The sequence below is a fragment of the Olea europaea genome, unplaced genomic scaffold (assembly GCF_002742605.1).
Source record: "Olea europaea var. sylvestris unplaced genomic scaffold, O_europaea_v1 scaffold293, whole genome shotgun sequence".
Taxonomy (NCBI): domain Eukaryota; kingdom Viridiplantae; phylum Streptophyta; class Magnoliopsida; order Lamiales; family Oleaceae; genus Olea; species Olea europaea.
This window is the reverse complement of record NW_019247890.1, coordinates 613,993-626,483: the sequence shown is the minus strand read 5'-3', so window position 1 is coordinate 626,483 and position 12,491 is coordinate 613,993. Positions and strand designations below refer to the sequence as shown.

Here is a 12,491-nt window from a genome sequence, read left to right as displayed (position 1 = left end):
GCGAATGAACTAAGGTCTCATCAATGATCCAAACATGTATTAAGGCGGTATAATCTCATCAAAGAGATAATACATAGAAATAACGTAAAGAGAATAACAAGTTCCCACATTTAACAATATTGCAGATCCACTAACAAAGAGTTGTCGTAGTATAAACATGATCGTCATGTAGACTTATGATATTGGATGCATAAGTGATTGGATCTAGTGCAAGTGGGAGTTTGTAAGTATTATGCCCTAGGTCCAATCAATTTTGGACATAAATACTTTTGATATATAATTAATGCAATTTAATGGCAGATCTATTATTTAATTAATAAACAATTAAATAAATAATAGAGTCCGTAGATTCAAATCTTTGTAATTTGTTAATCACAAGGAGTTGTGATTGTGAGATACAAATTATATCTGATTGAATCTTAAATCATCCGTGGTCGTAAGTAATAACGAGATACGGATATCGTTATTACGGATAGATCATCACGTGTGGCATTTCTTACTTGTGAAGTAAGTAGCTGATCTCACAAGCTAAAGTATGGTGACACTTAAATGAACACGTGGATGTTTTGTTATAGAACAGAATATTGGAGACCCGTCGAGAGATTCCACATGGATAACTATCTGAGTGTCAGTGGTTAATCTCTAACGTTCGATAGTGAAATTGGTCCTTTGACTTGAGGTCGTCATGGTACCTTATATGAGGAGAGTCATACTTTGGCGGTGTTGGATGTTGCTCGGAAAAGGGTCGCTAATACAACATCGTTCGGGTACGTCAAGAATCGTATGAAGGTTGTGATTGATCAATAAAGGATTCTTCACTCTTAAATAGTACGAGATTATGATCTGCGTTTCATTCAATTAAGTCGATGATGAAATACTTGGCCAAGGTGTACTCATAAGTCGAAAAGGGGTTTTCAACTTATATTGACTTAATAGTGGAGTGGAAGATATGATCGATGATCGAGATTGACACAATTTCATATCTCGTAATTGATCGGATCATATTGACGAAAGGATTATAGTTTTATGGTAAACTAACGAATTTGGTTTTGTCATACCACGTGACATTTCCCGTCACATGTATTACCCTGACACATTGCTAGATGTCAATCAGGGAAGGCGAGTGTGAATTGACGATAAATTAAAAGGGTGTTTTAATTTATCAATTTTGATTAGATCAAAATAATATTTCACATCGTTAGGCATCGTGGTCGGGAACCTAATGGGTCACACACAAAAGAGAATTGGAAGATTGCAAATTGTCAATTGGTTAATTTAACAATCGTTGGATAAATTAATTAATTGGATTTGTTATTTATATTCCCGAATTAATTAATTGTATTAATTAATTTACGGACCGGGTTTAATTAATTGGATTAATTAAATATTGGACCAGACAGAGCCGAGCCCGTTTGGGTTTATATAAATACATGGCTAGAGTTTGAGGTTCATATGATTTTCATTATTCTTACTGGCACAAGAGGAAAAACCCTAGTAGTTGCAATCTTATTCTCTGTGTGGATCATCGTTGGAGGCTGGACAATTAGACAGCTGTGGGTGGCGAATCAAGATTGCTGAAACGAAAAGAAAAGTAAAAGGTTTGCAGAATTCGTCAAAGGTACAATCTTTATCACGATTTCTATCTAAATACAAAGGGATTCTCGGTGGGAATCGAAATAATTTTAATTTCTGCTGTGCATATTTAAGTAGATTCCCAACATCATCATTATCAGTCACTCATCTATGCACGAATAAGTGAAAGGTTCCTCGCCATTATTGGTGAATTAGTATGGTAAATATTAAAGTAATAAGCACCTGCAATATGACTGATCGAAGTTTTATCTTTCTAGCTTCGATAGGATACATCTATAAATTGATAGAGTTTCTATGTAACAATAAGATATTCATTTTTTTTTTAAACAAAAAGGCAATACATCCTACCATAGGAATTCAATTTTTATAATAGGATATATTTTTTAATATTGATAATGAAGTTATTGTAAAACGATATCAAAACATGAAAACTCGTGAGGAATAAGTGTAATATATGAACGATGTCATTTTTATCATTATATCCATGACTAAAAACTCAAACTTTGGCATCGATTAAACTGTGCCCGCAATAAACGAATTTACTAGCTCCGTCCCTGAACTATTGACTCAAATGTAATTAGACAACCAAACAGATAGATGTTTCAGTTCAGTTCATTTATATCATGTAGCAACGATAATGATAACTCACTTTAATTCTTGAATAAGTAGATCAAATCTTGCAACTTTGAAAAATATATCGTTAGAATTTCAGCGAGATTATTTAATTCGTCTTACAAAAGAAGTGATCATGATGTGCAATTTAGAATGGGTAATTCTTCCATGTGATTCCAACTTCAATATTTAAATAATAATAATAATAATAATAATAATAATAATAATAATAATAATAATAATAATAATAAATAAATAAATAAATAAATAAATGTTTTGGTTAATTTTGAATTTTTGGATTTGAATATGAGAACCAAGAACCAGATTAAAACTTTCTTGTTTGTATTATTTAAACTCGTTTAAAATCTAAAAGCAAATGCAATCTTGATATACAAACATGGTCAATGACAGGATTTAAAAACATGGAACAGGTGTTACATATTCATTGGAAAAAATAGCCAATAGTTGTTGTCACGTAACGACTGTCACCTAATCCTGTCAAATGTCTCTTTTTGAGTAGCTTTGTTCAAGCAAATGAGACCGAACCAGACACTTCGATACGACCCTATACTCTTGTAAACTGGTACCGCCCCTATTTTTTTCTACTGAATAAGTTAGGGTGTCACCAAGTAAAGTTCTAAACTTCCCAAAAGTCTTCATTCAATTACCATTAAAGATTAAACAACAAATTTTAAATTTATAAATAGCAAAATGCAAGCTGGTGCAGCAAATGAATTCACATTTCAGTATCAATCCAGCTTTCAGTCGCCTTCTCAAACTGTCAAAAGAAAAAAAAAATATATTCAAAGTCAACTTTCTCTTTATTAATTTTCCACGAAAAATCATCATCTACATACAGATACATACAGCCTATATAAACATGTTATGGTTCATGAACAAATATAGAGTGAGAAAGGTGAGAATGGTGGATTAAGCCCATAATCTTCTGAAGATCGGTTTGCATTTACTATATATCTTGCAGGTGAGTTTATGAGTTTAATTAAATGCATTAAATTAAATTACATGAATTTGAATTATCTTTTTCTGATTAATATTTCATTAAGCTAATCCTGTCATTTAATTTCTGACTGAATTTATTATCAGGCCATAATCCAGATATATTATTGGTGAATTTAGAAAAAAAATCGAATTGAAAAAAAAAATGTATTCGGCAAATCACTGGGGAGGATCATTGGAAATCAATGGAGGCGATTCAACTACNTAAAAACTGCTTGATCGTCCTATAACTGCCCACTTTCCTCGTAATGGCCAACTTGTCATGAAAACTGCATTTTTTAACTGCTGTCATTACACTTCATCGTTCAACCGCTTTCGATTGAATTCCTTGAATCGTGGAACGTGATAGGGCTGCTTTAATAACTGCACTTCTTGATAACTATGACGTTTTATGTTTGTTAAGACCTTGGGCGACTTGAAGGTTTGGGCGAGAATAGAGTAACAGATCTGGACGACTGTATGGCACTCCATTCGCTCAGATTCTGGGCGACTTGCAAATTTGGGCGATGGCGTTACCGCGTTCTTGGGCCTCCCTGTTTGGGCCTTCATCTTGATTTGTTTGATTGGGCTTCGTTCTTTGGGCTATCTGATTTGGGGATCTTTCAATTGAGCTTCACTTCTTGGACTGTTCGATTTGGACTGAATTTTTATGTGTAAACACCTTTATTCATGATTCATGGAATCGGGCAATTCATTGTTTTGGTTAGTTTAGTTGTTCACGTTTTCTGATTCGGTCATACTCAATCATAATTGTGAAGATGATGTGTGTAGAATTCTATTTCGACTAAGATGCATGCATATAAATTGAGTCCTTATTTGTGATAGCTTAAAAAGTTACTAGAAAATTTAAGTTCAATGTTATTAATTATTTTTAACCAGACAGTTTACGGAATGAATAAAGCTAGTTGGACAAGACCTGTGACGCCTAATTGGCGCCCCCCTATTGGGCGGCACTTCCTCCATTCGGCGCAGCGTCGCCAATTTGGCGCCCTGGACGGACAGGGGCACGTCCAGCAAAACTATTCAGGAATAAACAACATTTGATTTCATCAACTTTTTTGACTACACATTTTCATCACCAATTTTTATCAAAATTTACTAAAACCTTTATCAAAATCTTCTTCAAAAACCCTTTAATGTTAACAATTAGTGCGTTGAATTGAACATGAGTGATACAATAAATCAAATCAAAAGATTCAATTTGGGGATTGAATTGGCATCTGTCCAATTTTAGGTAAAAAGAGTAGTGTTATCTAGTATGGGCGAATTTAACACAAGTTTGTCATGTATTAACACTAGATGTCAACATATGATATTGTCAATTTAATGGGCCATATTTCGAACATGTGATAGACTAGTATTAACCCCTTATACTAGATAATATTAATCATAAAAAATCCAAAAATTGGTAACCATCTAATAAGGATCGTTAGCCCGTAATATGTCATTCATCTCATATATTTTTCATCATTTACCATCGATTCGACCTTGATTCAGTTCTTTAACCTGTAAACCTTTAGATCTTGAGATTTATGATTCGAATAGGTTTTTAAAATATTGATTTAATATAGTGAAGTGAAAATATTAGTGCCCGTTGAAACTCATTATTTGACAAAAATGAAATGTTTTAATAATGAGTTTTTTGAAAATGTGTGACTAAAAAACATGAAAAAAAATTAAATTTACTTAAAAAATATTTTATTGTGTGAATATGTGATGAGTACGTAGACTGAAAAATTTAAAATAAAGATTGTCAAAAAGGTGATTAGTTATATTTTTCTTTATTCTTATTCCACTATGCTAAGTTGTATTCATAGGCGATTTGAGAACTGCTGGCCATTAAGTCAATACTAGAAGTAGGCAATACATGCGCCAGTATTAACATAAAACATATATGTGTTAGTCTTTTTATATCATTTCACAACTGAAAAAAGACATTGTCTTTGGCATGTGATGTGTGATTGATACCACTCGTTAGGTGGTCTAAATCAGTGGATGGAATTAAAATTGACATTATCACTCAAAAATCATTAATTAATATTTTTCTTAACAACTCCCAATTTTATTAAGTCCCGTTTGATTTGACTAAAAATTAAATTTTTGGTATATTTCGATAGAAGTTGACAAAATTTATGATAGAAAAACTAACAAAAGATGTTGATTTTATGACATTTGTTATTAAAATTAATTATTAACTTTGACTTAAATTTTTATCAATTTTTTAGACAAACCAAAATTATATCATTATAAATTATGATTGTGGCTGTAATTTAATTTCAATTTAGAATGTCAAAATAATTCATTCGACCTAAATAAATGCATAAGTAAAATAGAAATGTATTTTAGAGAAAGATCAGAAATATTGAATTTTTATTTTTATTTTTTATATATATATTTTTTTGTCTATCTATGAACTGGGATTCAATTCATTGCTGTGTGTATGATTTTTAATTTTTTTTTCCCACTTGCTGATTAATTAAATGTAGTTGACAAATTCAGCTTTAATTATTAATGCCGGCAACTTTATTTATTAATTATTTATTCTAGTCAAAATACTTCCTTACACCTACCCCTTTGGACAATAAGCATGAAAAAATCATGTATCCATAGTATCAGGATTTGTGTACACAGCTATTTCTTTTAAATTTTATGCATATTTAATTTTGTTTCATTAAAAAACTAGAACGAAGTTTGAGTTAATTCCTTCTAGTAATATATATATAGAGCATTTTTAAATTTAGATAGTAAAAATTTATATATATTTCAATAATGTTCTCCTTGTTGGCTCTCGATTTTGCTCTTTTTTCAAGAAAATATTTATTGATTTCTCCTCATATATCTTTTATACATTGTTTATTAATCAATTCAAATATGATTCAACTAATTTAAGAAACGTAGTATTGAAATATCTAACATAATTTCATTATAATGTAAAAATATTGGCACACTCTATTTTAAAACTTAAGATAAGTCTTTTTTTCAAACTTATTTTTAAGCATTGATACTTTATAGTAGTAAACATCTTGTATTTAGAGGGTCTATGGGAAGTTATACTTGAGAATATAAAATGTGCCAGCGCAGAAGGTATTTCAATTTATTTTAAATAACTTTTATTTTCAGCTATGTTTGAATACTTTTCTCTTTTAAAAAAAAAAAAATCCAATTTTTTCTTGTTTATTAGTAAAAGATATTTATCTTTAAGATGACGTGCTCTGTATATGCAACAAAATTTATATTTTTGCTGATTTATAATTTAGGTCCAATCAAATATATATTTTTTATTTTGTGACATTTGTTATCTTTTTTAATCATTAATGCTGGGTAATATTAACTGTTCAATCATTAGGAACTAACGTAATTTCACCATTTTATTTTTGAATGATCTCATAATAGTTTTCTAATCAATATATTATTAATTTAGTTAGTCTTCTCTTTTCGAACTGTAAAAAAATAATAATAATAAAATAAAATAAAATAAAAATAAATCCCTACAACTATCTAGACAAAGCATGAATTATTTTGGGAAAAAATCGAAAAATGGGCAATATATATGCAAAAAATTTTACATAGTTCCCTCTAATTTTATTATGGAGAAACTTATTTTGTTATTGAACCCTCCCTCAGTATATAAGTTTGTGCTTGTTTTTCTTTCATAAGGAGGTTACTTCTATAAGTAATAATTTTTTATAATAATGAATTCATAGATCTGATAATAATTTCTTGGTGGGTACATGAATTCAGCTGGGAAGTTGCCAAAGAACAATGGGATATCTTGGAGAGGGAACTCAGGATTACAAGATGGATCAGATGCAACGGATGTTAAAGGAGGGCTTGTTGGAGGGTATTATGATGCTGGAGACAATACAAAGTTTCACTTTCCTATGTCATTTGCTATGACTATGCTCAGTTGGAGTGTTATTGAATATGAGCACAAGTTTCGTGCTATCGGGGAATATGATCATATGAAAGACCTAATCAAATGGGGCACTGATTATTTACTCCTTACTTTCAACTCTTCTGCTACTAAAATAGACAAAATTTACAGCCAGGTATGTGTATTTAATTATTCTTGAGTTAATTGGCTTATATGGTACCAAAAAAGGAAATCTTGAATATGTATATAAAACTTAGATAATAATTATTATATCGATTTTATGGATACCTAGGTTGGTGGATCACAAAATGGTTCAAAAACACCAGATGATCATTACTGTTGGCAAAGGCCAGAAGACATGGACTACACCAGGAAAACTCAAACAGCAAATTCAGGGCCGGACCTTGCCGGAGAAATGGCAGCAGCATTGGCATCAGCATCCATAGTTTTCCGGGATAATACTGCGTACTCCAAGAAACTTGTCAAGGGTGCAGAAACATTGTTCAAATTTGCCAGAGACTTCGGCAAAAGAACATCATATTGCCGTGGAAATCCCTTTATAGAACCCTTCTATAATTCCAGTGGTTACTTTGATGAGTACATGTGGGGTGCAGCTTGGTTATATTATGCCACTGGAAACAATACTTACTTTTCACTGGCAACAAATCCCGGTTTATCTAAGAATTCGAAAGCATTTTATATGATACCAGATTTGAGTGTCTTAAGTTGGGACAACAAGTTGCCTGCTGCCATGTTGTTGTTGACAAGGATAAGAATGTTTTTGAGCCCTGGATACCCGTACGAGGATATGTTGAAGAGTTATCACAATGTGACTGGACTTACTATGTGTTCTTACCTTCAAACATTCAATGTTTTCAACTGGACTCGAGGTAAGAATCTTCTATTATCGTATGATTGATGTTGGGAGTCGAAATAATTAGGGACACCACTTCTCACGAGTATTAATGATATTCGAAATTTATATGATGTGTTTGGTATGTTAAGAACGAAAAACCTTTTTTTTGGGCCTTGAAATGTGTAGGTGGGTTGATTCAACTCAATCATGGACAAGGACAACCTTTACAGTATGTGGCAAATGCAGCCTTCTTGACATCTCTCTATGTTGATTATATGAATGCTACTGGAGTTCCAGGGATGACTTGTGGTCCGAGATTTATCACTCTCAATGATCTTAGAAAATTTGCCATTTCTCAGGTATTATCCCACCATTCTTATCTAAATTGAACGTGTTGGTGAAAAATTATACATCTACACTTAATTACTTTGGAGAAGGACTCTTCAAAATGTTAAACTCAACCCACATTAATAAAAAGGCAAATGAGAGACATGTTCAACCTTGATCGGCTCATACACTTCTTGGTTGCTTGCTATTGTCCATGTCGTGAAAATTTCTCGAGAAATCTTGATTCCGAACTCAGAAAACAACCAAACGAACATTAGTTTACCTCGGCTCAACCCAAAACTTCTACATTTGGTTGCCCAAGTTTCACTCCACAAAGGAGAATATGATGGTGGTATACGCACTCCCCAAAGGAAGGAGAAAGATGAAGGAAGACACCAATAAACACTCCAAGCTCTCTCACTCCAAAGAAAGCTGGCTGCCTCTCTCCTTTCTTCTCTTGTTTTCTCTCTTGCATATTACACATACACAAAGACACGGCTAGGAACAAAACATATATATAGCAAGACATTAGGTCACAGTCTTCTCTACAAATGGGCTACCACTTAATTACAAATAAATGGACCACACAATCAAAAAACCATTCAACCAAACTTGGGCCATCCAAAAGTATAGGTTGTTCCGAGTCGAGTCAAGTTCATGGTGTTGATAAATTATCCGACAACTGTTTTAAATTATTACCCAGATTTATTGGGTATCAAAACCCAACAGTCCCAATTGCTTATTCCAAGTTTTTCGATCGAATCAATCAGAATGGTCCAAGTTTCAATCCATTGAACTTTTTAATGGTTAGAAAGCCTATTTTCGGGTAGTGAAAAATCTGATTTCCATTCGGGCTTAAATATGAAACTTTAACATACTTGGCCTTGCTTTTAATTTTTATATCCTGCAGTCACATGATAATTTACATTTTTAAGTTCTTCTAATCTATATTACTCTCACTGCACAAGCAGATCAATTACATACTTGGAGCTAACCCGATGAGTATGAGCTATGTAGTCGGACATGGATCCAAATATCCAAAGCATGTTCATCACCGTGGAGCATCAATACCTAAAAATAACGTGAAATATTCCTGCACGGGTGGATGGAGGTGGCGCGATGCTAAAAATCCCAATCCTAACATCATTACTGGTGCCATGGTTGGAGGTCCCGATAAGTTCGATAAATTTAAGGATGTAAGAACAAACTATAGCTATACTGAGCCTACATTGGCTGGAAATGCAGGGTTGGTTGCTGCACTAGTGTCTCTAACAAGTAGTGGTGGTCATGGAATAGATAAGAATACAATTTTCTCGGCCGTGCCGCCGATGTATCCCGTCAGCCCACCGCCACCCCCACCGTGGAAGCCTTAGAGATGAGCTCTAGAGTTCCTCCCCAGATAAAGCTTGTCAATTGCATGACTTTCTTTGTAATCACCTGGGGAAACCTTTGTGTTTACACTTGATGCATACTTTATATACCTTTATGGTGCAAAACTTTAACTTTTGTTAATAAATAAATTAGTGAAATATTGATATTATTTATTAAAGATTTCTAATAAACGTATATGTGTTTATATGTGAGTTTATACGCTTTTTAAATATATTAGTTGTAGAAATTTGAGAATTTTTATTCTAAAATGTAAAAAAGAACATTCAAGGATCTTCATGATCAGATTTCTTATGTTATTAGCGTGTGGAAATATTAGTATAAATTCTTCGATTTTATAAAGCTATTCCCTTTGTTATTAATAAATTGTTGCTAAACGAATTCAAAAAACTTTTTCTTCATTTTTAACCATATATTTTTCAAAAAATCACTATTTGAAACAACATTTTTCCCCAAAATTTGATTTTAATGGATTCCAAACAACCTTGAAATTGTAATTCAAGGCATTCAAACGTTAATGTCTTGGTTGGTTAGCCAAGTTGCTAATGTCTACCTTCCAAAATTTGAAAAGTAATAACACGCAACTAAATGATATTAAAAAATATACTCATTTACATGCGAAGTCAAATGGTCCATTTAATTGGAGTTATAAAGTCAAGTGTGGCCACCTAAATAAATACTCTAACACCGCTGTTGATAGATGACATTATTCTTACTTTAATCTTTTTTATTTTTTATTTTTTTTTCATATCCAAGTATCCCAGCATACACCATTAGTTTAATCTCTTTAATTAATAAGAGTGTTGTCATATGAGATTTTAATGAATTTTAAAAGTTATTTTAAAATCAAGTGTCTTTAATTGAGATAATAAAATCTAGGTCTCCATAACTGAGATTTTGACGGATGTCAATGAAATCCTTCAAAATATTTGTATCCCCAATAATTCATGGATTTATAAGAATTTCATTTATAAAAGGATTTTAAAATATTAGAATGGATTTCTAACTTCAAAATACAAATAATCAATTCTTTTGAAATTTTATCACATTTAATGAGATTTTATAGATTATGTGGAAACATATTCAAATTCATGAAATTCATTAGAATCTATAGCATCTTATAATTTATTAAAATGTCAAAAGAGGGATACTCCTATAAATAAATTTTCCTTGACTTAGATAGGTGTTAAATCAATAAATACACTTCGCAAACCTTATCCTCTGCTACGGAGCGTAATCATTCCCCCATCTATGCTAGCTAAAAAATCATTATTAGGTTGTACATTGACAAGTGTTCAACATGTCACTTCAAAGCCAATAAATGAAAGGCATGTAATCTAATAAATAATATAGTCACTGTCACGTATGTTACACGAATTTTGTATTTATCGTATTTTTATTAATGAGTGAATTTTCATTTTTTGGAATGTTTTTAAAGAAACATCTAGAAATATAAGAAAATAATTGTAGATTATTTTTACAATTGCATAACAGTATTTTGTCCCAACTAGAAAAAATATGCTTGAATAAGAAATATATAAGATTATACAAACTATTTTGCTTGTATTGTTGACATTCAATGTTGATATAATTGAGTTGACGCTGAAGATTATATTTCTAAATCTTGTGTAAGTTCAAATAAGTTGGAAAATACTTGCATTGAAAAATTGAAGATTGGGCACAATGTTTATTACAAAAATAACAGTAAATACAGAGAAGTAATGGATTAATCATCGCATAATTTGTGAACCATGAAAATTAGGAGTTTGTTATAGCATCTCAAATGCTCAAACACGAGTCCTGGATTCGAACACTTCATATAAATTTTGGGTAGATGTTTTCCACTGAATCTTAAAGGTACATACTATAAAAAGTAAAATAAAAATGAGTGAAAAAGGCAATTTAAAATTGTGGAAACATGAGTAAAAGAAAACTTACAATTTTGTATTTTGGGGATAATAATAAAAAATGTGGTTATGAAATTGCTCATTGTAATTTTTAAATGTATTTTTTTGTTGAAAATGAAATTGATTTTACTTTTTTATGCTAAATCAACTTTAAAAATTTTATTGTAATTTTATTAGTATAACAAGAAGAATTATTATATTATTTAAAAAATTTTCAACACCAAACAATAAATCTATACTCTTAACCTGCCAATTTGGTGAAGAATTAGATGAAATAGTAAATGATTCAACAATACGTGAGTGTTTTTGGAAAAAGCCAACTACAAAAGCTTTTACATTTCAGCTATTGTATGTTTGGTGTAATCAATAATACATTTCACATTTGAACAATAATTGTTGTTAATTTTTGGCAGTTTCCTTTTATTGTTCCTTTTCTTCTTCAAATGTTTTACTTTTTTATTTTTTGTCTTCATTATGTTTAGATGCTTTTGTTAGATTCTTTTGTTGTTTAGCAATGATTCTTTCCTTTTTATTTTTGAGAGTTTTTTTTGGTATTATATTGAAGTTAAACTTATTCTTTAATTATGTTTTTTATTAGATTTAATGTATAATTTTAACTAATAAAATAACAAAGTAAACAAATATTAGTTGCATAACTCAACAGGGAAAAAAAAAGAAAAAAAAAAAGGTCATGGTATGCGGAGATACACTCCGCAAAACGTGCGGATTCCGCACGAATTGTGCGGAGACTTTGCACCGCACAGCATTTGTATTTTTTTTCGTTTAAATCATTAAATTAGTAAATCAGACTAAATTGATTCAAATGCATTTTGTTTACTTTTTTGCTACTAATTTTTGAGAAATTTGATTTGAATACTTTTTTTAGTTATTTTTATTAGCTTAATAATTATTATTA

At 31.1% G+C, this 12,491-nt stretch overlaps 1 protein-coding gene and 1 long non-coding RNA gene across 2 annotated transcripts; both read left to right on the top strand.

Annotated features, from left to right (window-relative positions):
• The first annotated feature begins 2,683 nt into the window (after positions 1-2,683).
• Positions 2,684-3,342, top strand: LOC111384508. The gene is made up of 2 exons (XR_002700919.1): positions 2,684-3,187; positions 3,310-3,342. It is a non-coding gene; the product is annotated as an uncharacterized LOC111384508 (long non-coding RNA).
• Positions 3,343-6,825: 3,483 nt separating this feature from the next.
• On the top strand, positions 6,826-9,820 carry LOC111384507 (endoglucanase 12-like). The gene is made up of 4 exons (XM_023008788.1): positions 6,826-7,271; positions 7,389-7,986; positions 8,139-8,311; positions 9,251-9,820. The coding sequence occupies exons 1-4, from the start codon at positions 6,954-6,956 to the stop codon at positions 9,650-9,652; spliced, it is 1,491 nt and encodes a 496-aa protein (XP_022864556.1). The 5' UTR covers positions 6,826-6,953; the 3' UTR covers positions 9,653-9,820.
• The last annotated feature ends 2,671 nt before the right edge of the window (positions 9,821-12,491 follow it).

Bases quoted from the DNA above. Each gene is read 5' to 3' on its own strand.
- LOC111384507 (XM_023008788.1), top strand. From the start codon at position 6,954: ATGAATTCAGCTGGGAAGTTGCCAAAGAACAATGGGATATCTTGGAGA. The intron at 7,272-7,388 runs GTATGTGTATTT...ATGGATACCTAG, and splicing joins TAGACAAAATTTACAGCCAG to GTTGGTGGATCACAAAATGG. The intron at 7,987-8,138 runs GTAAGAATCTTC...TGAAATGTGTAG, and splicing joins TGTTTTCAACTGGACTCGAG to GTGGGTTGATTCAACTCAAT.